We start from the raw sequence: 26,720 nt of genomic DNA on the forward strand, positions 1-26,720 counted from the left end.
TTATGATGTCTTTTAAGTTGTTTAGATTATTTCTTTCGACAGTTTAGTTTCAATATCAACGGGAATCGCGTTTATTTTATTTTTGTTCATTACTATTTTCTCAAAACTAGGTCAAAACGTGTGTGTGTCTCGGTATTTAGTTGATAAAAATCAACCAAACCAAACAACCTGTTTTCTTCTTCTGCTGTACTTCACGCATTCAAATATCAAAATGTATTAAACAAAAGCAAAGAGCTTTTTGAGTTTTCAACAATTATTATAAGTGGAATCTGATTAAAAGAAAGTAACGTACACTCAACGATTCAATTAGCATACTTTTTTTTCCCCAAATATAAAAAATAATACAACTCGAACTTTAATTTAAAAAAAAAAAAAACTTTAATAAAAACCAAAACAACCCAGGCCAGAGCATGAACAGAATATTGCGAGGCATTCTTCTTTATCGGAATACGGACCGACTGCAAATGGTTAAGGAATTCGAACAAGTTCGCGACCACCCTGAGGTGAGTGAGTGCAATTCCATTGAATGACTTTACTTGTTGACACTCGGTGTTTGTAGTCTCGCTGTCGCTCCCTTCCCCATATTACTGACATTGACTTCCGAGTTCCGAATCTTGAAATTGAGACACGACAGTGACTATGGCCTTTGATTTTATTGACAAAAGCTTTAAGATTAAAAAGAAACATTGACCTTTGGACTGTTTACATCGTGCGATTACAAATCGGCTAACATATTGAATATTTTTGATAATCACATCTTCGTGAATCAATGAGATATTTTTATTACAACTTTTTAAGTGAATATTGGCGGTTAAATATGATTTAGCTTATGTATAGGGTGACCTTAAAAAACACAATTTGTGGCAAAGTACTTTCTCACAGTGTAGGTACTTAATTAAGATGAACTTTTTTAGCATAATCAACACATGTTCGATAAAATCAGAAATGAATAATTTGGCTGGTGGCCAGGGACATGCTATAAAGCATAATTTATTTATACATAAATATTTATTTTAAAGAACATGTATTTGAGTCATGTCTAAAACAAAAATTAATGTAAATACATGAGACCTATAGTAACTTTGTTCTGATAATGATACAAACGTTCATTATTATTATTCTAAGATTTTATTGACTCAAGTATTTTGATAACATTTTATTTAATTCACTAATTAATATCTATGTTTTTAGAACATTTTAGATAAAAATAAAATATGACAGGTTAACACTTAAGGCTGAAACACAAGCATGCTTCGGCTTTGTCTGCGTTAAGATGAACCTGCTTCGAGGTTGCTTTAAAAAACATTTCCAATATGACATTTCTAAAATGGAACTTAGCACCTGTTATTTTTTCTCAAAAATAAAAAAAAATATAAGTTTTGAAATCGAAAAAATTAAATTTATCGCGGAAGTAGCTTCCACAACCTATAATAACCAATGGGAATCCCTCCAAAAGCAAATGAAATTTTTGTTTTGACTTTTTTACAGCTGTTGAACTGTCAGACAAAGCAAATGTTCAGCTGCGTTCAATCTCGTGTTGGATAGGGTTTCTTGGATAAGTGGATTTTTAGATACCTTGTTGAACTAGTTGGACAGCTGTATTAAGATAGCTGTCAAAAAATAAAAGCAACTTTAAGCTGTTCACAAAAAACCGAGAAACATTTAAGATTCGAAGTCAAAATTTTCATATTTTTTAATTTTATTTCTAAATCTAATTATTGCGGAAGTAGCTTCCACAACCTATAATAACCAATGGGAATCCCTTCAAAAGCAAATGAAATTTTTGTGTTGACTTTTTTACAGCTGTTGAACTGTCAGACAAAGCAAATGTTCAGCTGCGTTCAATCTCGTGTTGGATAGGGTTTCTTGGATAAGTAGATTTTTAGATACCTTGTTGAACTAGTTGGACAGCTGTATTGAGATAGCTGTCAAAAAATAAAAGCAACTTTAAGCTGTTCACAAAAAACCGAGAAACATTCAAGATTCGAAGTCAAAATTTTCATATTTTTTAATTTTATTTCTAAATCTAATTATCGCGGAAGTAGCTTCCACAACCTATAATAACCAATGGGAATCCCTCCAAAAGCAAATGAAATTTTTGTTTTGACTTTTTTACAGCTGTTGAACTGTCAGACAAAGCAAATGCTCAGCTGCGTTCAATCTCGTGTTGGATAGGGTTTCTTGGATAAGTGGATTTTTAGATACCTTGTTGAACTAGTTGGACAGCTGTATTGAGATAGCTGTCAAAAAAAAAACAACTTTAAGTTGTTCACAAAAAAACCGAGAAATATTTAAGCTTCGAAATCAAAATTTTCATATTTTTTAATTTTATTTCTAATTCCTTCTTATCAAAAATTGACCCGTCGTGTTCTTCAAGAACTTTTTCAATTTCTTGAAAAATTGTTCTTCGCCGGGTTTTTGGGTCTCGGAGCTGGTCTTTTCTCTTTCTGCACTCCTCCAAGAAGAGCAGAATGGATTTATGTTCCTAACCTTAAAAAAAGGGAATAGAGTGGTTCTTTTTTTGGGGTTTTGAGTCATCTGAAAGAATAACGTACCTTTCCTTTCAGCGACCTTATTTGCTGGTAGCTCCGCTTTTATACATATGTACAAACATAAAAGTTAGTTAGTTGGTCCCAGGACGTAAAGCTTTCATAGCTTCTGAGTAGCAAAAGAACTATTAATTGCATTGAAATTCAATTTCTTGGCCAAAGGTGCTTCGAGGCATAGTGTAGCAAGTCCGGAAACGCGATCTTGTGATGGGCACGTAGGATGCTCTGGTAAGGACGCTAAATGAACGTTTGGCACTAGCTACGGTTACAGGTATGGTGGAAAACACACGGAGAGCAACAACAGTGTTAGAGAAAATCGTCTCCAAGTTCTGCTTCAAAATTGGTTCCATAAATGTGTTTCAGATGAATTATTTCTTCTTTCAACTCTTAGGACACATGCGAGTTATTCTTTTGGTAACCTTGTAGCGGAGTTTTTAATTCCAATTTCGTGCCATAAAAATGAAAATGTAGAATTCAAATTTTTCATCGTAACATCCCGACGAGAAATTCCAGAAATAATTGAATCAGCTATGACGTAAAAGGTGTTTCCTTTAAAATTTATTTCTTCGTCTGTTTCCAGTTGCTCCTCGATTTTCTCCAAAATGTCTCTTTAATTGCTTTTTTCGGTATTAATTTAATTAATATTAATTAATTAATATTACAGAAACCACAATTTAAAAACGTTTGTGTTGGATTTTCGCGTCCCCCGAAACCGAATCAAAAATTTCGTTCCCAGCAGAAACAAAAATAGGAGAAAAGAAACTTTATAAAACTAGAAACCGAAATAAATATTTGTGTTTTGTTTTAAGATTCCGGGCCCCTATTTTGAAAAATTGAATAAGAAAAGTGAAACGATTTATTACAACTTTCTTTCAATAGTTCAGAGTTACCCAATTTTTTCATTAAATATTACTTAGAGTAAGCCAATAAAAATAAAGTCCAACGTTCAGCCTGCCTATGCATAAGCGGATCGCTTCGCACGACCCCGTCTGCAGAACTGGACACCTTGCTCTACCTTACACCTCTTGACATATTTAGCAAACAAATAGCTGCAAGCTCTGCTATTCGCCTCAATGCTTCGTCGCAGTGGACTAACAACAACATTGGAAACTCCGTAATTCTAAGGTACTTAGAATCAACTCCAAAGCACACAGACTACACCATCCCCCAACTACAATTCGACAGGAATTTCCAGATTTCTATACCTACCAGATCTTTTTGGGAGGATAGGACATTTTTGGAAGATGAGTCAATCCATTTTTACACAGATGGCTCAAAAACCAAAGAAGGGGTTGGTGGAGGTGTGTACTCTGAACGACTGAAATTAAGTCTCTCATTCCGCCTTCCCAACCATTGTAGCGTGTTCCAGGCGGAACTTTTGGCGATTAAGGAAGTCTTGTCTTGGCTCAAAGAAAACGTTATATCAACATCTGATATCCGTATTTTCTCCGACAGCCAGGCCGCTATCAAATCCCTGGACTCTGTCTCTATAACAGTCCATAACTGTCGATCATCTCTAATGGAGATGGCGCAAAAGTTTAATATTCACCTTTGCTGGGTGCCGGGCCATAGAGACATTCCAGGTAACTGTAAGGCAGATGAACTCGCCAGGAACGGTAGAGTACAGCCCATCCTACCACGTTTGGCAAGTACTGACATACCAATCGCTACTTGTAAGCTGTTGCTAATGCAAGACGCTGTGAGGAGGGCAGGCACCAGGTGGAACAACATCACCAAGTGTCAAGCCACAAAAAACATCTGGCCAACACTGGATTTAAAACGTTCAAGGTGTTTGCTCTCTCTAAGCAGATCGCATATAAGCTCATTAATAGGTGTGATAACCGGACACTGTCTAATAGGAAAGCACGCCACGAGACTAGGAGTATTCTCAAATGACTTTTGCAGTGGAGAGCATGCATTTTCGAAATTGAACCGGATAAAAATTTATCTTCGAAGCACAATGCTACAAGGTAGACTAAACAGCCTGTCAATTTTATCAGTTGACATTGAATTACTGAAGGAAGTTGAATTTGATGACTTAATTCATGAGTTTGCAACTGACAAAATCAGAAAAGTATGCCTTCAATAATATTTACCACATCAAAGCAAATATAAACAAATAAACTTACATAACATTAAAAAAATATATAAAAACATTAAAAAACAACCAAAAAACCAATACAAATTATCAAAAATCAATTATAAAGAAAAATGTTCAACTATTGAAGATTAATTTAAAGAATTATAAAAGTATAAAAAAATATCTGTTTTTAAAAAGAAAACATATAAAATAAAAACACAAATTCATTTTAAAATAATTTTTTTAAGGTAAGGAATTAAAAAAAAATATATAATACCCCTACCCCTATATAATAACCTACTTTTTTTGGCCCCCAAAAGTCTAAAGACGCCTCTGCTTGTGTTCATTATTGAGATTTTTACTGTAGTCTTTATAATGTTTTGTATACTGTTACATTTATTATTTTGAAGGTCATTATTCCTGTTTGACTGTTCTAAAAGCTGATTGAACTTTCTCTTTAAGTTTTCGTTATATTTAATTATTTTTTGATCAGGAACTATTTTAGGGATAACGGAAATTTGTCGATTTCTTCTTAATAATTTATGGTCAGCTTTTATCTTCGCTTTTACTTATTTGTGATCACTGTCAAAACATACGAATATACATATATATTATTAAGGACAGTTATATCTTATGGATGGTTTTAATTTTGTTTGCGAGGATGAGGTATATTTCGTTTCAGTCTTTCCATTCGGTGAAATTCACGATTTTTGAAGAATGAATTCTCGAAATTTATTTCTCCTACCCACTTGATGATTAGCTTCGCTCTTTATTTCTTGATCCATATCCTATAGCTGAGTTTTCTTCTATCTGTAAACTACATATTGATTTAACAGAAGATAAAGTAGATATAGATGTCGTTGGCGTTATTAATTTTTCTTTCTGCAAGTAGTCTTACTTCGTCTAGTTCTATTATATCATTATTTATGTTTACCAATGTTAGTCTTAATTCTTAATTGTTATCTTCTCTCTTTGCTTATTTTTGTAAGGGGGGTTTGATCTACTCCCACGGTGATCGGTTATCTTGAAAAGGACTTCTGTCTTTATATATTTGTATTCATGTTTAAGTCTTGTTCGGTGTTCAATGTTTGAATTGGCAGATGATTGTTAGGGTGATGGTTGATATATTTAAATTGCTATTTTGTGTTTCATTTTGACTGGAACTGTGTGCATATTTCTATCAATTTATTCGCATTTCGTTGAGTTAAAAATTGATTCAAATTATAAACGTAAATAGCTACTTGCGAAATTAAATTAAACAGAACCTAGGAGTTGTATGAAGGCTGTCAAAAACCAAAAACTGTCACTCTAGTGGTATTCACATTACAACTTCCTAAAAATTATCCTTAATCATTGAATTAGGTTGATACCGTCCTACCTATTTAATATGCCTAAATAGGTACTTACATATCTACATGAATCTAAGCATAGATTTTATTTATTCTTATCTAAGATTACCAATGTAACTTCTTTTTGGGATGAGTTGTTGTTTCCGGTATCAGCTGTCCCTGAAGGATGCTATCCCTAAAGCACTCAATCAGTTGCTTAGATTACTTAAATACCTCTTGATTCAAAAACCAGCTGGCCTGGATAGTGTCCCTGTTTTAATTCTTTAGAGGCGTTCTTCAACCTGCCAAAAGCACTGCGTGGAAAAGGTTACACAGTGGTTTTGCCAGGTTGAATAACACCTCTTCTGAACGAAAATGGTCCTGTCCTACTGGTCCTTTTACGAGTGGATGGAAAACAGCATTTGTCCTCTTTAAATGACTATTTAGCTATCGTCGAATTGCACTAACCTCCCTTCTTTCCAAGGTCATGGAAACGTTGATGAATTTCAGTTTAAGAAATATCTTGAAGTACCAAAGCTTCTTAATGTCCGGCAGTATGGCTTTCGTAGCAATAGGTCCACTGGTGATCTCATGGTTTATCTCATCGAACAGTGGAACAAACCTTTTACATCGTTTTGGAGAAAGTAAGATTATTGCACTTGATATTTTAAACGCATTTGATAGAATTTAGCATCAAGCTTTCTTATCGAAAATGGGTACCTTTGGCATTGATGAATTTCTTATTTGTTGGACTATAAATTCCTTTTCGGACCGTGCAATTCAAGTAGTATTAGGCGTGTTCAAATCTGATATCCACAAAATAAAAACTGGTGTACATGACCTTTTGTCTTAAACTTCTAATCCAATTGGGAATCAAAATCCGTGTAAAATGTAATGCTTCGTAAACTCAATGCTGTCGTAAAAGCGTAACCCTGCCTCAATCAATGGGTGGTACTTGCATAGAGGAGACTAAACATCTTTCAGTTCTAGAAATGTGCATCACAAACTACTTTACTAAGTGTTTAGGTTTTTTTCCGACGTTACAGAAGTTTTTTTTCTGATCTGGCTATAAATAACAAAGCTTTTATTCGGCCAAAACTCGAGAATAATTCTCATATTTGGGCTGGAGTCTTTTGAATAGAATTGAAAATTGTAGGTGATCGATCTTTGCTTTAAACAATTCAATCATAATACCGGTACTTCTAAGAATGGTCATCAGTTTACCCTTAAGCCCAATTTCGTGCGTACTGTTAAGTATAGGAATTTTTTCCCCAGATTAAGTTACTTCCCAGATTGCTGGAAAACTGCCATGGTGATTTCAGTTGCAAAGCCTGGTAAACTAAGAGATGATGGTGCCAGCTATAGACCTATAAGCTTACTGAGCTCTATAAGCAAGTTACTTGAAAAAATAATCAAGGAAAATCTTGATAATCACCTCATTGCGAATAATATTCTGCCTGATTATCAATTTGGTTTCAGACTCTTCCATAGCACCAATCACCAAATTTTAAGAATAAAAAACCATGTAAATAAAAATTTTGCAGAAAAGAGTCAACTGCCTTAGTACTTTTGGATATTGAAAAGGCATTCGATACGGTCTGGCACGACGCATTGATTCACAAACTTGTTAAATTTAACTTTCCAATGGCGACAGTAAAAAATATTCAAAGCTTTTTAAGTGGGAGAAAATTTTTAGTAAAAGTACAAGACAATTCATCTTCAGTACAAAATATTCCATATGTAATTCCTCAAGGCACAGTACTTGGTCCCATCCTCTTTAATGTATTTGTCTCCGATTAACCAAATCTTGGAAATAATATTGGTTTTTCAATGTTTGCTGATGACACGGCTATTTTTACATGGGGCACTTACTTTCGGGACGTCTGCAATACGTTGCAAGTGAGTCTTTCTTCAATAGAAAAATACTTTTTTAAATGGAAGATCAAAGTAAATCCTTTGAAAACGCAAGCTATTTGGTTTACAAGGCGTCGAAAATCGTGTTTTCTCCCAAATAATGTACAACTTCGAATGGACTCTGTTAATATTGACTGGTCCGAACATTGTCGATATCTTGGGGTTATTATAGATAAAAAATTCAATTTTCACAAACATATATCTACAAGATAAATCTATATAAAAGAATTCTGTACCCATTAATATGTACAATGTACATATAAGTTCTAAACTTAGCAAGGAAAATAAAATTTAAATGTACAAACCAATTTTCCAATCTATACTCCTATACGGTGCTCTTGTTTGGTGCGATTGTGCCAAAACTCACAAACTTAAGCTTCAAACATGTCAAAACAAAGTTCTTAAAATGATGCTTGGTTTACCATGGTGCTATTCAACTTACAGGCTTCATGAACAAAGCAATGTCAATCTTTTGGATTCCCTTATCGAAAATTTGACACTCAAATTTTATGTAAAATGTTCCTTCTCTGATAACGAACTGATTAAATGTTTATCTCCACCATAAATTTATATATTCATATTATGTATTTTGTACTAAATTATATGTTTTCGATAGAATCTTTGAAATTGGGCTAAATGAATTTGCCAAAAAAAAAAGTATTTAAGAATGTATAATTCATAAACTTAACGTGGGAGTTTTGCAATATTAGTTTTTAAGAGTTGAATAAGGGTTTTAATTGTAGATTTCCCTTGAATTATAAATATTAAAATTCATTTACAACTTATTATTATGATATGTTAGTTTAAATCTATAGTTGAAAAGGAAAATTTTAATCCTAAATCTCTAAAAAAATAGCATGTTCTTACTAAATGTAAAAGAAATAATGTATATTGCTTTCCCCAGACGCACTTAACGAATGTGGAACGCTTTACCAGGCTTAATATTTTCTACTCTTTACAATGTGCAGACATTCAAAAATAATGTACATCGGTATCTCCTTTCTCTTTGTTAAAATTGGTTCAGAGTGAGCGCCGGAAAAGGGACACTTACCAACTAAATAACATACTGTACATAAATTATCCGTCAGTTTTTAAATGCGGTTTGTTTTAACTTAATTAGATTGAAAAAATATCACTTTCAATATATAAGTAAGTTAAATGCTGATGACACTAGTTAGCATTTAAGATATTACCTTGTCTGAACATTCGTTATATTAATAGAATATTTTAAACGTGACTTTGTTTTCAGGCTTAAGTTAGGTTAGGTTATAGTGGCTGTCCAAGATGGAAACGGACACACTTAGGCCAGTTTAATGGCCCATTGTGATACCACATGAACCTTGAGTCTTCCTCCTAAGCTCAATAGAACCAGCTTGAGTCCCTTACGAAACGTGAGAGGCTGATTATACCGATATGATTTCGATCAGCTAGATCGTTAAAGAAGAATTCTCCTAGGTAATTCTTGCGTTTTCGAGCTAGAGCAGGGCATGTGCAGAGAAGATGAAGAACCGTTTCTTCCTCTTCCTCGTCCATACAGCTTCTGCAAAAGTCATTTGAGAATACGCCTAGTCTCGTGGCGTGCTTTCCTATTAGACAGTGTCCGGTTATGACACCTATTATCGAGCTTATATGCGATCTGCTTAGAGAGAGCAAGCACCTTGAACGTTTTAATTCCGGTGTTGGCCAGATGTTTTTTATAACTTGACACGTGGTGATGTTGTTCCACCTGGTGGCTGCCCTCCTCACAGCGTCTTGCATTAGCAACAGTTTACAAGTAGCGATTGGTATGCCAGTACTTGCCAAACGTGGTAGGATGGGCCGTACTGTACCGTTCCTGGCGAGTTCATCTGCATTACAATTACCTGGAATGTCTCTATGGCCCGGCACCCAGCAAAGGTGAATATTAAACTGTTGCGCCATCTCCATTAGAGATGATCGACAGTTATGGACTGTTATAAAGTTTGTAGAGACAGAGTCCAGAGATTTGATAGCGACCTGGCTGTCAGAGAAAATACGGATATCAGATGTTGATATCACGTTTTCTTTGAGCCAAGACAAGACTTCCTTAATCGCCAAAAGTTCCGCCTGGAACACGCTACAATGATTGGGAAGGCGGAATGAGAGACCTAATTTCAGTCGTTCAGAGTACACACCTCCACCAACTCCTTCTTTGGTTTTTGAGCCATCTTTGTAAAAATGGATTGACTCATCTTCCAAGAATGTCCTATCCTCCCAAAAAGATCTGGTAGGTATAGAAATCTGGAAGTTTATGTGGAATTGTAGTTGGGGGATGGTCTAGTCTGTGTGCTTTGGAATTGATTCTATGTACCTTAGAATTGCGGAGTGGCCAATGTTGTTGTTAGTCCACTGCGACGAAGCATTGAGGCGAATAGCAGAGCTTGCAGCAGCTATTTGTTTGCTAAATATGTCAAGAGGTGTAAGGTAGAGCAAGGTGTCCAGTGTCGCAGACGGGGTCGTGCGAAGCGATCCGCTTATACATAGGCAGGCTGAAAGTTGGACTTTATTTAACTTATCCCTGTTTATACCTTTCTCTAAAGCAGTCCACCATACTGCCACACCGTACGTTAAAATCGGTCTGATTACCGATGTGTATAGCCAATGCGTGATTCTGGGCTGTAAACCTCATTTATTACCAATAGCTTTTTTGCAAGAAAAGAGAGTTACAGTAGCTTTTTTGACTCTTTCCTGTACGTTGCGTTTCCAATTTAGTTTTTTGTCTAAGACAAGACCTAGGTATTTAGCCTCGTCTGAGAATTTTAATTGGATTCCTTTAATATAGGGAGGGTAGACAAATGGAATTTTGTATCTCCTTAAAAATAAGACCAGATCGGTTTTGTGTGGGTTAACACCCAGTCCACACCGATCAGCCCTATGTATTTGTCTGTCTAAGGCATTTTGTAAGAGTTCTTTTAGGGTATTAAGATGCTTTCCTGAAACTGCTATAGCAACGTCGTCCGCATAGGCTATCACTCTGAAACCCTCCGCATCCAGACTAGTTAGGATTTCATTCACCACTAGGTTCCAGATGAGAGGGGATAGAACACCACCTTGCGGTTGGTTAAGAACAGACGATTTTCAGATTTTACAAAATTGGCAAATTTGTCTTGCATCTTTTATAATTGGGGAATTATGAAAATTCCTGAAAGACTCACACACAGGCATGGTAGAGTTGTAAGCCACTAGGACCTCGTTCTTTACGGACAGTTATTTATTAATGAAATATATTTATTTATAGTTAGGAAAATGAGGGTAATGGTTTTTACTTAATTATAATGTTTGTTTTTTTTTAGCCAAAAGCTGTGTTCTTTACATGCATGGACAGTCGTATGATTCCAACCAGATTTACAGAGACTCATGTTGGGGACATGTTTGTTGGTAAGTTTTCTTAAATATTAATAGATACCGCATTCAATGATATTCATTATTTTTTTATTACTATCATAATTATTAGGCCTAGTAGACCTAGGAAAAAAACTAAAGCAATAATATATACAATTGTAAACCATATTATTATTATGAGGACTGAAAAAAAAGTTCAATAAAGAAATTGTAATCAGTTGAAGCGGTTGAAAAATAAGAATTTAATTGCACTATTACGACCAAATTCTTAACTAAGTTCTTAAAAAGGTTTAAAGCTCCATCTAGTAATGCTTATTTAGAAATATTTAGAACTCATGTAGGTATTTCTTCACATCTAACAACTCGACTTGAAATCATTTTTGAGTTCTAGGAACTTTAGATTTCGGTTAAGTGAAGTTGAGTTCTAACGTGTTTTTTTGATAATAATGGAAAAGCAGAAAATATATACCTAGAAGTGGTGTAATAACCAAAATTCCTTGTAATGAATGTTTAGACATACGTACCATTATATCAAATTCAACTGTCGGGCAGGATTTTTTTTTCAGAAGTAGTCGGGGATAAGCGGCAAAAATTGGTAATTTTTTTGGTTTTGGGTTCGAAAAGATAAACAAATGAGTTTAACATTCAAAAATCTGAAAACTTTCTCTAATTACAAAAATGTATGTCCAAAACCTTTTGGTTGCAGCCTTCTTCTTGCGTGACGCATTTTAATAATTTTTCAAATGCATTTATCAATTCAAACCTCACATAAATTTGTTCCTTTGATATGTAAGAAAAATAATGATATAGCAAAACATCAAAAATCAGGTTCAAAGACGATTTACTTTCAGCCTTTTTCTTGCGATTTTATTAAATAAGTGCAAAGTCTATTCCAAAAGATTTGGCAATAAAATTTCAAAAACCGACATTTTAAATTTGCATGTGAAAAAATTCAATAAATACAAATGGAAATGAATTGAAAGGCAGGATACTTTTTGTAGTATCACAAAGTTCAACCAAAATGTATATAAACGAAATGTTTAAATATCCATTAATTGCCCTTTCTCAACGTTTTGGGCATTCTTTTCTGAAACACTTAGAAAAAAGCATAATAAGCATTCCTTCAACTATTAAAATGCGTATGGTAAGCAGAAGGCTCAAAGTGAAACGTCTTGGAGACACTTCTTTGTAATCTAAATATATTCTTATCTTAAAATGAACTCGTTTACAAATTCAATATATTGCCACACGCGACCAGATTCCAGCGGTTCATTTAACCAATTTGAGTTTAAAAATGCGGACTTTAATGTTAGAACGTTAGATGGACATCGCTGCATCTACTTCCATAGGAAAAGAAACCGATACACAAAGGTAAAAGCTGAAAAAACTACCTTGTGCTAAATCAACTGGATAACTTGGAGTACTTCCTTTGGAAACATTTCAGAAAATAGATGGCGGATTAAAATTTAGTTTTTGAGAATGTGAATTCGTGTTCGGAAGAAATGTTACAGTCAAAATTATATGACACTCTTTGGTTGGCATCAAAGTTTATTGGCATTTACGATGTTCCAGGATGGAAAGGGTACATGCACTCAATAACAACAGACTTGTTTAGTGCAAAAACTTAAATCATTCCTCTTCCATTCGTAAACTCACCACTGTCCAACTATAATACTTTAAACTATATTCCACTATGCTGGCAGTTTATGTTGCCAATTTCACAAAAAATTCATGCTGGTAACATTTGGCCAGCCTCTTTCCTCAAAGTAAATAAATAGTTGCCGACTTGCCGCAGCTTCATCTGAGTCCCGTCTATCAAAATGCGTAGTCATATTGGGTGGATTTCACCTATTAATCTCCTATTTTGTTCCAATGGGGTTTCTGATGAGTGGAAGTGGCCGGCAAGAGTATACTATACAGGCCACAGTTTCTGTTGAAAAGATGCTGCAAGGAAAAGTTTCGCTAGGGCAGTTCGTGTTTTAATACTTATACAGACATCTTTAGCTAATGTAATAATGGAACAAGTCGACATAAGCCAACATAAATTACAGGAAATCCAAAATATCTTGATGAGTCTCCTTCGTTATGTGCACTAAAACAACCCCCATTTGATCCAATAGTGAGAAATTACAAACAAATCTTACCAAACTAAAATCTAATGGGCCAACTGCAGCCTTATGGATTCAGTTGTTTAATGTGATTGCATTGCTTAAAGATTTTATTCACGATTAGCGGTCTGGCGATTGGAATGCCAATATTAACTGTGTGAAGAATATGATTCCATATTTCCATGCATCCAGCCACTTCTCGTACGCCAAATCATGTCACCTGTATTTGCAGGACATGATAAAACTGCCTGGTGTGATGACTCCAGATGATTTTAAAAACTTTGTACAAGAGGGTTACTTTACTACGAGAAGACCTGACCGATTTTGGATAGGAGTGTGGTCAGACGATTGAAAAAACTCTAATGAGTGGAATAAAGATTATGGGTGGCTTGACACCAGGGCGTGGAATCACTGATAGTGTACTTAGCAATTGGGTTCTAGGGCTGACTGCTCCTCATGAAATTTGTTCATCACTCGAAGAATTTACTAGCGTTCTTTTCTACTAGTGAACAACATAAAGATTTTGGGGTGGCACGTATAAAATTAGAGATAATACAGACATTGCAAACCTGTCGAATTGGTTTCAAAGCCATCTTCCATTTCCAGTGTCAAGCATCGTTGGAGATGATAAAGTAACTTGCTATAATGCTTATTCTCTGGGCATGCAGGAAATGAGCCATATAGTGGAAAACGAGTTTCAGAAGTAAGAAAGGATATAAAAATTGAATACTACAGTGACACGATAAAATGCACACCATATTTTTTTTAGGAAATTTAATAAGCTTTCTTTTCGTGTGAAAAAAAACACATGTTTTCCTTCAATGTACATATATAGAGTTATTTTACAAACTAAAACAAGTATAAACAAATTAATATCATATTTCTTTAGAAAATGTAACAAGCTTTAATTTTGTAGAAGATTATATTTTGATACGACAAATAGTTTTCAAAATAAAACCGAAAAATCGAAAAAACTGTACTTTTCTCTTCAGTGCCGATACACAAGTACAGATACAAACAAAATCATGAAAGCTTTTTTATAAAATTTAATGAGTAATAATTTTGTACGGACAGTTTTTTAACGGGGTTCTAAAATAAAATTAAAACTCGATCTAGTAGTTCTCGGTTTATCTTTGGAACATAACTTTAAGAACTTGTGCGTTTTTTTTCTCATCTAATTAAATCTTTTAAACTAGGTTTAAAATGATTTTTGATAATTTAGTTAAAGAGAATTGAGTTTTAACGTGTTTTCAAAATTCTGACATTTTACGAACAAAATTTAAAAAAATGTGTCCGTTTTTGTTGGAGCTAATATTTCTCGAAATAAAAATTGTTTTTTCGTGTTACAATGGATTTCAAAATTGTTTAAATTACTATTTTTGATAAATGTACACATGTTCACTTATTGGTGTTGCACCGAACATCTTTACTTCAATAAAGATCAAAAGAAATTGGTTTGATTGAAAAGTTTCACAAAATCGTGTGTTAAGTACAAATATCAGAGTTCTAACGTTTGACAACTTGATGAAGTAATTAGTTGATCTCAATCGATTTCTAGTTCTTAGGGGTCTAGCGATAAGAACTCTTTGAGGAAATTGCCTTTAGTAAAATATTATTTCAGCTTTTAATTCAATATCAAATATTATTTTTACTTAATCTATTTTCGTTTGTTTTATTTAGTTTTATGTGCACTATGAAATGTATGCTATTCCCTGCGACTTGTAGTTTGATTAAACTTCCACTTTTAATTTTTGGTTGAAGGAACGGACTACTTTAATAATATGATTAAGTACCCAGATAAAAATCTGTAATCTTGATATGTGCTCCATTTGTATTCTTAAAAAAATATTTATGGTCGTAAAAGTTATTAAGAGCGATTAAATTTATTCAGACAGTAACATTTCAAGAGGGAACACCCCAGGGTGGTGTTCTTTCGCCTCTTCTATGGCTTCTGGTCATGGATACAATTCTCGTTAAATTAGAGAGATGTGGAGTGAAGGCGGTAGCCTACGCGGATGATTTGGTGCTATTGGTGTCAGGAAAGTACACCTCTGTGATTAGTGTAATCACGGAGTCAGCTTTGAAGAAAGTTAGCAACTGGGCCACTAGTTGTGGACTAGGAGTTAACCAAAGTAAAACTGAACTGTTGTTCTTTACCACCAAAACTAAAGTACCGCCCTTCACGCTACCTCGACTCAACGGTCAAATCCTATCATTGTCTTCCAGTGCAAAATATTTTACTCGACCCTAAACTAAACTGAAAACTAAATATTGAAGTACGGGTTAAGAAGGCCTGTATTGCCTTCTACGCCTGCAGCAAAATTTTCGGCAAAAAGTGGGGACTTCAGTCGAAGATGATTTTATGGACGTACACAGCCGTAGTACGCCCAATCTTTTATTAAATACATAGTTTCCTGCTGCGCTATTAGGCTGAAGGAATCAAATAGCTGGTTGTCAAAACCTTATGGTCACAGCAACACAACGAAATTGATTACCTCAGATATTATCTCGGTAGAAACTGACTACTGCACTCCTACTTTGAACCTTAGTAAGGGTTTTAAGATTATTTTCCCATCGAGAGAAGATTGGGAGGATGACATCGTGTCGATAGGTTTCGACACAACCATCTTTACTGATTGCTCAAAGATAGTGCGGAGTTGGTTCTGGCATCTTTTCTGAGTCCCTAAATGTAGCCAAATCCTTTAGGCTTCCTGACTTTGCTAGCGTTTTTCAGGCTGAACTGCTGGCAACAAGGGAGGCATGTAAGATACCTAAACAAAACCCAAACCAAACCCGAAATGCGGCTTTCTTTACAGACAGTCAGGTAGCTGTCAAAGCCATTAACTCGGCCATATCCTCATCTAAATTGGTCCAGCAATATCGCGATGAGCTTGCGAACCTGAATATTAACCTCGGTGTCACCCTGATCTGGGTTCCGGGCCATAGTGGTATCGTGGGAAATGAACGGGCTGACGAACTAGCCAGGCAAGGATCGGCCCTTCATAGCTCACTTGCGGAAATGGTTAACATTCCTCTTGGTGCTATGAAGAGTAAAATCTTTTCTATCTACCAAACTGAATCAAACCGAAGGTTGAGCAATTTGCGCAACTGCATTATATCTAGGAAGATATGGCCCACCTATAATAAAACCCGTACAAACGATCTTTTATGCAGGCCAAGGCAAGACATAGCCAGGATTGTTGCGGTTTGTACCGGACATTGGACTATAGGAGTTCATGCTGAGAAGTTGGGTATCTCTTACAACACCTTTTGCCGTAATTTGTAGTGACCAAACAGAAAGTGAAACCATAATCCATTTCCTCTGCAAATATCCTGCTTTGGCAAACACCAGTCACCAGAATGAAATGCTTTGGAAAAGCATTCTTTCAAGAACTCGATGAGCTATCTGAGACAAAGATTAGAGACCTAATCTTTTTTCTCAATGCGACAAAATGGCTCTAACATAATCGCTATGAAGCTTCTCTATCAATGTATCCCTTTCAATCAAAGGTCAAACGAGATTTTGGTATCAAAACGGCGCACTACCGTGCTAATTGGATCTCAGGCTAGGTTGCCTTGAGATCGCCATTTTTACCTAACTACCTATTCGTTAACATCAATATGGTCCCCTTCAAAGTAATCCTACCCCCCCCCCATGATAATACACTAATGCCAGCGTTATTTCCGAAGCACTCTTGATATTCTTCAATCGTCCTTTGATGGGTGTCTTCAACTTCGGAAACAGGAAAAAGTCACACAGATTAGCCCTACGAGTGCCATTAAAAATCTCAATCCCTTCCTTGATGGTAACTCATTCAAGCTCCTAAGAGTAGGTGGGCGTCTGCTAAATGTATATTGTTAAATGTCCTATCCTTCTCCCTAAATTAAACCTATTAATAAAAAAACCTTTTTAAATCATTACATAAATGTTGAGACAAATCATGGGCAATCTACCTATTTACAGAGTACAACCTGCAAGACAGTTTTTGAAGACTGGTGTCGATTTTTGTGGTCCATTTCAAACCACTTATAAGCTGCAGCTTCATAGAACCACCAAATCATATGTCGCCGTCTTCGTTTGCTTTGTTGTAAAAGCTGTGCACTTGGAGGTAGTCTCCGACTTATCTAGCGAAGGTTTCGTTGCAGCGCTGAAGAGGTTCGTGGCAAGACGAGGTTTGTGCCAAGATTTGTACTGCAACAACCGTAATCAGCTAGAGGAATTCAGGCAAAGTTTCCTGGATCAGCAGTTTTAAAATAAGATAAGTGATTGGTGTGCTACAGAGCATATCAAGTTTTATCACATCCCACCTCGAACTCCACACTTAGGCGGTCTATGGGAGGCGGCCGTGAAGTCTGCCAAAAATCATCTTCTTCGTACAGTCGGCGATGCCTTTCTGACTTTTAACGAACTATCTACTATTGTTGCAGATATAGAAGCTATACTAAACCCCAGGCCCATGTATGCTATGTCCAGTGACCCGAGCGACGAGCAAGTGCTTACACCGGGGCATTTCTTGATTGGTGGACCAATTAACGCAGTTTTTGAACCAGTGGTCACTGATTACAAAATGTCTGCGTTGAAGCGGTGGCGGCGACTATCGTTGATAAAGCAGCATTTTTGGAATTGGTGGTCGAAAGAGTACCTAGCCGATTTACAAAAACGAGTCAAATGGCAAACTTCGTCAGAAAACATCAAAGTCAACACACTCGTTCAAGTTGGGGATGATAATTCGTATATATGTTTTAAAAAGTTGAATTCTCTCTTTTACTTAAATTGAATTTAAAGTGTTTTTTATAATTCATTTGTATTAATTCATTCTTAAACCTATCTTAAAGCTAGACAAAAATTCATAAAACTAGCCTAATTATCCATAACTTACAAATAACTTAATGGTCCCATACGGAAACTCTAAGTTAAACTATAACCCTTAAAACTAATGCCTTTCGGCCCTAAGAACTATTTTACTTCATTTAAATTTCATTTCATTTATTTTTGTATTTATTAGAAAATTTGAAAAAAAAAAACTAATATCAATATCCTTTTTTATTTTTAATTACACACTACTTAAAATAAAGTCCTTAAATAAAACTTAAAACTAACTTAAACTACCTATTCTACCTATAAACTACTTAAAACTAGAACAACCACAGCAGCAAATCTAACTATCTAACATTTTTGTTTTTCATATTTTGTTGTATTTTTTTTATTTTTATTTATTTTTTTTTAATGTTTTTTTTTTTATTTTTTTTTTAGTGCCACCATGCCTATTCTACTTAAAACTAAACCCTATTAAAACTAAACTATTAAACAAGTATGTAAGCCGGCCAAGGCTGGTTCTCCTGCTTCACCCTATCAGTTCGGTCCCGTTCTGACACAGCCCTACTGAACCGTTCCGACTATACAGGAGTCGCCTATCCACGGTTCATCGTCTGACGTGGTAGATTAACGGAACTGCCAATCTATCCTGTATCAGACCGCATCTGTCTAAAAAGAGGAATGCCTCTGGGGGAATGAAGCCGCTCAAGCGTGCACTCTCAAAATACTCGTCGTGTGGCTATAACGCCCCGAAAATTAAATTGTCGAAATCACGCTGCAAGAGAATTCTAATAACCTCAACCTTTCGGGCCGTTCTGTACGCAATTAGATCGTCGGCGTACGCAATTGCCTTTGTAAGACTACCTATCAGATCGCTGGTGTAAATGCTGAAGAGAATCGGCGAATTCACCGCTCCCTGTTGAAGACCATTTTTAATTGAGAATGTTGTGGTAGAAGTTACATTGCCACTTTTGACAACAAACTTTCTACGGTTAAGCATATCATAAAATATATACAACAATGGCTTGCTTATGCCAAGTCTGCTCAGTTTTAGGTAAAGACCCTCTAACCATACGGTGTCAAAGTCCTTTTCCAAATCAACCAGAACAGCACCCGTGCATTGTTGTTTTGATTTATTCCATTGAATATCAGAAACGAGTTTAGACGCAGCATGAATTGTGTCATGACCCGCCTTGAACCCGAACTGTTTATCCCGAATTATTTTGTTGTCCGCAGCCCACTTAGTCAGAGCCCTATTAATGATCTTTTCGAAGAATTTGCTGATGCTCGGAAGAAGACTTATCGACCAAAGATTTGACGGGTTGGAGTTGTCCTTTTCCTTTTTTGGGAGAGGATGAACTACAGCGGTCTTCCAATGCACTGGATAATATGCATTATTCAGTGCATTATTGAAGAGCGTGGTGTATATGTTAATTGCTTCCATCGGTAAATGTCTTAGTACAACGTTGGATATACCATCGACGCCTGCTGACTTTTTATTTTTTATTGAATTGAAGATGAGCTGAAGCTCAACCTTCGTCACTAACAAGGGACTTGGTCCCGTTTGCTCGGCGATTATGGCATTTGCCAAGGAATCGTCATTGAACCGCATGAAACCGCGGTTCTCAGATCGCCATTGTGTCATATCATTTCGAAGGTAAAAGTGATTAAGTAGGGCTCTGTTTTCCAGGTCGTGGTTGGGGCGAATGCTTACATTCAGGTTGTACACTTGCTGGAAAGCAGCTCCCACCGCCTCCACTTTTTCCTTCGGATCTTCAATTATATAAAAGTCATCGTCAAAGATAGCTTCCTTTGGATCTATTTGTGCTGTCATGAGTACGTCTCTGTTTTCTTCAGTTCTTTGGAGTTTAAGACCCGGAAGGTCATTATCGTTTTTTTCCTGAATATCTTGTTGATTTTGGAGAACATACTAGGGTCACTCGAATTAACTGACCGGATCTTGCGGTCTTGTTAATTGATAGCCTGTAGTTCTCCTTAATCAACAGATTGACATTTTTTATTGACGATTTCAGTGTCCTAACCTCCAAGTCGTGTGGGTCTGTAAGTCGTCTGTACAAGTTTTTGAGTCTTGTCAGTAAGCCACTCTTGTGCCTACGTAGTGCGTCAATAGTCGCGTTTCTGTATGCGTCCATTTGGTCCCTTTCTTTGTACTTTGGTATTGTCCGTTCCATCGTTCGTTTTATTGTTTCGTCCATCTGTTGTAAGTGTTGGTCAATTTCTGTATTTGTCAGGTTTCTGTTGTTTGGTGGAGCTTTGTCACTCGAACGAAGTTTTCTCGCTAAGGCGTTGGTGAAACGAGGCAAAGGCCAACGCATCTTACTGTAATTATAAGAATGCGTTGCAACGTATTCCTCCAGCTCCACGCGTTCGTTCCGAATCTGCATTACAGCAGCCAGTCCGCAGTGATCACTGTCGTACTCGACTGTCTGTAAGCAGTTTCGAGGGTGATTACCCACTCTGACTGTAACTGTTCAGAAAGGAGCCCCTTCTTGGATACGATGGCTTTTCAGTAGCCAGCAGGTCGACGCCATATTCAACGCTGTAATGATTCATCAAATTAAAAAGATGATTACCTCTGGATTACCTATGTTTATTTCCCTAATCTTTATGTTTTGCGTTCAAATCACCGGCCAAGATGAAATAGTTTTCTTCCAAGCTCAGTTTCAGTTCCCTAAAAAGAATCTCGAGTTCTGAAGCAAAGTAACCTGCGGAGCTCCAGCCGCATAAGCCGCAATGATATAAATCCGCTTCCCTTGAGTGAGAGAGATGCATACAACATAAACTTCTAGCGTCTTGAGCTTTCGCAATTCATTGTTGTATATGACTTTATAATTAATGCCTTTTCGCATAAAGAGAGCGACACCGCCCCCTTGAATCGAGTCGGGCCGGTCTCTTCTTACGATATTGTAATTTTTATGAGTCAATTTGTGTTTGTGGTTTAGTCTGTCAACAATTGGAACATATTGGCTCTTCGTTCCATCCTAATCAGTTAATCACAGCTAGGACTTTTAGGCGCGTCTCCGGCAGCGCGCACATTATTGTCTAAATTGCGCCAGGCCAGGCAACAAAGAGTAGAGATGATCTACCCTTTTGCCTTGCTCCTTTATCTGACTTTGCAGTCCTGTTGGTTGACCTTGAATGCTTGACAACAAGGCTATAATGTCAGGCTGCACCTCTGGTGCCTTAGCCACAGGGGCTTTTTGGGCAACCGTTGGTGGAACCTTTCCCGTGTTCCCATTCCCTGACACCATTTGGGTGTAGGAAAATTTGGGGTCCACGAATTTTTGTATTGGAGACTGTCGAACTGTTCGACTTCTTTCGGCTTTTTGGCTGGCCTGTTTTTGCTTAATTTCTTGGACCTTAGGGCAACCCCTATAACTACCCGGGTGCCCTTGGTTTCCGCAAAGGACACACTTGAGCAGGGTCAAATCCTCAACCCGCTCATTCCCCAGCTTGCACTCTCCTTCTTTGTGGGTTTCTCCGCACCTGACACAACGCAACTGCATATTGCAGTTGGCATTGGCATGGCCAAACCTCTGGCACTTCGTACATTGTAGAATGTCGTCGTGCCTTTTTAATGTCTCCCAGCGTACAGCTTGACTGTCGAGAGATTCGATTCTCTTAACACTCTCAAAACTGCTTTGGGGCGATAATATTACGAGAAACATTGGCAGCCTATAACCCCCTCGTCTGGACTTCACCGTAGTGAAAGGCTTGTGAATTTAAAGTGTGAAAACTATCACATTAAACAATATGTACAAACCTTTTCCCAATCAGCTCCACTATGTTGGAAATATCTCTTATTATTCGGCGCTCAATTTGCTCGAACCGTTCTCCTTTTCCTTGCAAATTGAACCAAATTCCAACGGTGTCCATGTTTGCAATAATTATATTTATCCAAAATTTTCATGTTTGAAATTTCAATTAATAACTTATATTACATTTTTAGTGCGTAATCCAGGAAATGTCATTCCCCATGCCCATCACTTTGAAGATGAATATTTTAGCTGCGAACCCGCTGCTCTCGAGCTAGGATGTGTGATCAACAGTGTGCGACACATTATCGTTTGTGGCCATAGCGATTGTAAAGCAATGAATCTTCTTTATCAATTAAAGGATCCTGATTTTAGCTCACAAGTAAGTTTAAAACTTAATACAAACTAAACTATAAATTATTAATTTTATAGAAAAATCGTCGTCTTTCTCCCCTTCGCTCCTGGATGTGTACTCATGCTGGATCGAGTTTGACTAAATTCACAGAATGGAAAAACAACGGAATGAAGGACCCTCTCATATTTTCCTCAGAAACATCTACAAGAAAATTCGTAGCCTACATTGATCCTGAAAGCAAATTCGCACTCGAAGACAAACTTTCACAAATTAACACATTACATCAGGTTTCAAATGTTGCATCGTATGGATTTCTTAAGGAAAGATTAAAAACTCACGACTTGCATATCCATGCACTTTGGTTCGATATCTACACAGGAGATGTCTATTTTTTCAGTCGAGCTGCCAAGAGATTTGTTCCAGTCGATGAGGACAATTTTCATAAGCTTTCCGAAGAAGTTCGAAAATATTATTCATAATAGACGAGAAACAAGAAAGTGGAAAAGCCATGGTGATTGATGTTTTTAAAAGACAACGTGATATTTTTATGTAAATAGCTTAGTCACTGTTTTTTCGTTTTTCTTTTTACATAAAGTTTAAAGAGAATTTATTTCCTTGTATATTAGTCTATAGTTTAAATGTTTATAACGATATTCAAAAAATATATATTATCATTAATATTTATGTACTAAACCCGCAAAGAAAAGGTTGCTTCTTTTAAAAAGGCGAAAACAAAAATCAAGAAGCGAATAACTAACTACAAATATGGCGAATTTTCGATGTAATCTCAGTGGTATTGATGACTCACAACAGTACTGTTGGGGTTTTCTAGCTCTTCAAAGTATTTTCGTGCATTGCGAATATTTACTAGAGTCGCTTCGGATGGCATACTAGGATCCGACATCACCACCATTATGTATGTGTTACTAGTAAAGGTGTCGATAAATGCGGCGAATACACTATTCCTGACTTCCATTGATTGGAACTTTGCACCTAACTTAGAGCAGCTTAGTTTAAATTGTTTAATGATGTTGGAGACTTTTTCAAAGCGATGAGAGTCTCGGTAGTGCCGACTCTGACAATGAGATATCACAAGAAATGTAGCCTTTTCGAAGAGTAGAACTTCATCGGCGTCTATTACACTTGCAAAATGAGCTAGAGAGTTTTCTAGTGCAGCTACATTGGGTATTAGCATTGTCACAATACTAGACCACGCCCTTTAAAGAATTTGTTGTTAACTTTGTTTTAATAAGAAAAATAAGACCTTTTTGTTTACCTGTATAGAGTCTCATCCCAAATGCTTGTTCTGAAGCAAGTGATGTTTCCCGGCCGAGACAAACGGATTAGATCTTCTTCACGCCCTTTAAAAAGGCTCTCACGTTGTTCTTCCGCAACCAAATCCATTTTATGAATGAGACAGAATATTTTTGCATTTGGAGAGTTCTGGAAGTTATTAAAAACATATATGAAAGACAATATTTACATAGGCATTACTTTATTTAATTCTACTTTTACAAACAGTAAAAAATTTCCATATCCTAGTAAAAGACAAATGTTCAAATGGTAGACACGTGCATTCAAGAGGACACAAGCGTCCACAGGTTCTTTTTCTCAAAACCTACATCTGTCTACCAACTCCTACTATCACCTCCCCGTGATGAACATCCCGTGCCTAGTACCTCAACTGGAGATTGGGTTCTAACCTCAGTGGAAAGTTTTTGGGTGCGCGAACGAGAGAGTAAGGAGGGGTGTTTCCATTAAGGCACCTCTCCTTATCCAGACGGCAGCGGACGAATTCTAGAGATTGAATCAACGGTGGCGTTACTTAGTGAACACTAGGGCATCTTCACCATATTCGGAGCCCAGGCCTGTAAGGAGCGGTTAATCTGGCTCCCGTTCCTTGGAGTTATACTAAGGATCTGGACCTATAGGTTGGGGGTGTGCCGTCGGGGTGACTTCCTGGCCACGTTAAAAAAAAAATACCTTAGTTGCAAAGTACCAACAAGCCTCGGATACGGACGGATTCACTGTTGACAACTCAAGCAAACGAAATAAGGACAACTAACTTCGGATCTTTACGTGGAATGTTAGGTCCCTTAACAGACCACGTGAAGCCGAACAACTAGCGGAGGCCATAGGCTTCTATAAAGCAGATATCACCGCCATCCAGGAAATACGATGGGATGGGCCGGGCAAAAAGAGGATGAAAAATGGATGTCAGAAGGAAAAAGAGAGTACATGAGAAGTGAGCGGTCAAAGATGTTGAGAGGTTTAAAAACAGGAATGAAGTTCGAAAGTTTTATAAATAGTTGAAACGAAATTGGCAGGTACATAAACCTAGAACCGAAGGCTGCAAAGACGAAAGTGGAAACTTCAAAGTGGAACCATTCAATGATGATGATATGGAAGGACCACTTCTGTAGACTGTATAAAGGCGACGACAAATCGAATTTCGTTGTCAGGCAGGATGATCCATTCAACATAGACAAAGAAAGCCAAAAATCCCGTCCTCCCGACTTAGACGAAGTAAAGATTGCCATATCTAGTAAGTTGAAGTCTAATAAAGCCGTTGGAGCGGATGGCTTGAATGCCGAGCTCTTTAAATCAACTATAGATAAGTTGGTTAGGAGCATGGGCGGAAAAAAGCATGCCCGACGATCCTGAAAAAAGGAGACCCTCTAAACTGCACCAACTATAGAGGAATAAGTCTACTTAATATCGCCTATAAAATCTTCTCTGCCGTAATATGTGAACGTCTAAAGCCCATCGTCAACAACCTGATAGGTCCTTATCAGTGTGGATTTAGACCAGGAAAGTCCACAGTCGACCAAATATTCACAATGCTCCATAAATTTTGGAAACAACTTAACTGAAACTTTCGATATCAAAAAAGGTTTTAGACAAGGTGATGCGCTGTCATGCGATTTTTTTTGACATCGTACTTGAAAGAATAGTGCAGAGCTCACACGTCAACACTAGAGGCACTATCTTTCAAAATTCTGTCCAATTACTAGCATATGCTGATGACATTAACATAATCGGAGGAACTCAGCGTGATGTCAATGGGGCTTTTGTGGGTATTGAGGCAGAGGCGGCAAAAATGGGTTTAACGGGTAATGGGGGCAAAACAAAGTACATGCCGTCGTCAAGAAAGGACATACAAAACAAACGCCACCATCGACAGGCGTAACTTTGAGATAGTCAAGGACTTCGTCTACCTAGGCTCCGCTGTAAACGCAGAAAACAACACCAGCGCTGAGATCAAACGCAGAATAACTCTTGCTAACCGCTGTTTCTTTGGACTAAGAAAGCAATTGAGTGGTAAAGTACTCTCTCGAAAGACCAAAGTGTCGCTATACAAGACCCTCATCATCCCCGTCCTGCTATACGGTGCAGAAGCATGGACTATGACAAAAGCAGATGAAAGCACCTTGGGTCGCTTCGAGAGAAAAGTTCTTCGTGTGATCTACGGTCCCGTATGCATCGAAGGGGAGTGGACGACGACGTAGACTTAGACAGAAGGGTAAAAGTCCAACGACTAAGATGGCTGGGTCACGTAGAGCCATAAATGACAGCGCAGTAGAGGAAGACCGCGGATCAGCTGGCGCGCACAAGTGGAAAGTGACCTCACCCAACTTGGAGCGCGAAACTTTAGACATCTAGCTAGGTACCTATCTAGATGCTGAAGTTTGTTGGGTGAGGCCCTAGTTCACACAGGACTGTAGCGCCACTTTAAGTAAGTAAGTAATTTCCCAGCATGAGGTTTGCGTACCAGTTCTTCACAAATGGAACTATCTCTTCTCGATAAAGTCCTTCTTACTGACTTACAGCAAACAAGCTGTATTAAAAACTCAAAAAATCGAATTCTCGATTTAGTCTTTTCTTCTGACGCTATTAGTACTCTTGTTCTAGAATCTAGATCAGGAATTACTAATATTGACAAATATCACCCCCCTTTGGACATTTTTTTTTGACTTAAGTAATCACCTTACTAATCACAGTAATTCTTTTGATTGCTTATATAATTTTGATTTCAGAAGAGCTAATTTCCAGCAGTTGTCTGAAGATTTAACCATTTCTGGAATTTCTGATACACTAGCATTTTCTAACATTGACGAAGCAGTTTCAACTTTTTATAGGAACCTTAATAATTATTTTGAAAAAAAATGTGCTGATAAAGAAATCAATAAATACAAACTTTAGCCATCCTTGGTACACGAAAGAATTGCGTTTACTGCGTACCAAAAGAAATAAGGCATGGGAAACGTATATCAAAACTCTGTCTAAAGTCAACTTCTCTTTTTATGTTGAACTCTTTAACCAATTTAAATCTCTTTCTAAATTTGTATTTGCTTGTTATGTTACGGATATGGCCACCTCTTTGAAAGAGAATCCTAAAAAATTTTGGAATTGTGTAAACTCAAAGAAAAAATC

The 26,720-nt window shown here is 36.9% G+C and overlaps 2 protein-coding genes across 2 annotated transcripts in view; one reads left to right on the plus strand and one right to left on the minus strand.

Annotated features, from left to right (window-relative positions):
- LOC129940042 (beta carbonic anhydrase 1) lies at nucleotides 1-22,966 on the plus strand. The gene is made up of 4 exons (XM_056048264.1): nucleotides 1-503; nucleotides 11,183-11,267; nucleotides 22,126-22,313; nucleotides 22,364-22,966. The coding sequence occupies exons 1-4, from the start codon at nucleotides 411-413 to the stop codon at nucleotides 22,763-22,765; spliced, it is 768 nt and encodes a 255-aa protein (XP_055904239.1). The 5' UTR covers nucleotides 1-410; the 3' UTR covers nucleotides 22,766-22,966.
- The window catches only part of LOC129940041 (ras-related GTP-binding protein A), an 8,343-nt gene continuing 4,449 nt past the window's right edge, over nucleotides 22,827-26,720 (minus strand). Inside the window, exons 4-5 of the mRNA XM_056048263.1 lie at nucleotides 23,563-23,729; nucleotides 22,827-23,503 (exon numbers count right to left, since the gene is read on the minus strand). Of these exons, the coding sequence (XP_055904238.1) occupies nucleotides 23,074-23,503; nucleotides 23,563-23,729 (597 nt within the window). The 3' untranslated portion in view covers nucleotides 22,827-23,073. The remainder of the gene's footprint in view (nucleotides 23,504-23,562; nucleotides 23,730-26,720) is intronic.

The sequence above is a fragment of the Eupeodes corollae genome, chromosome 1 (genome assembly GCF_945859685.1).
Source record: "Eupeodes corollae chromosome 1, idEupCoro1.1, whole genome shotgun sequence".
Lineage (NCBI taxonomy): Eukaryota > Metazoa > Arthropoda > Insecta > Diptera > Syrphidae > Eupeodes > Eupeodes corollae.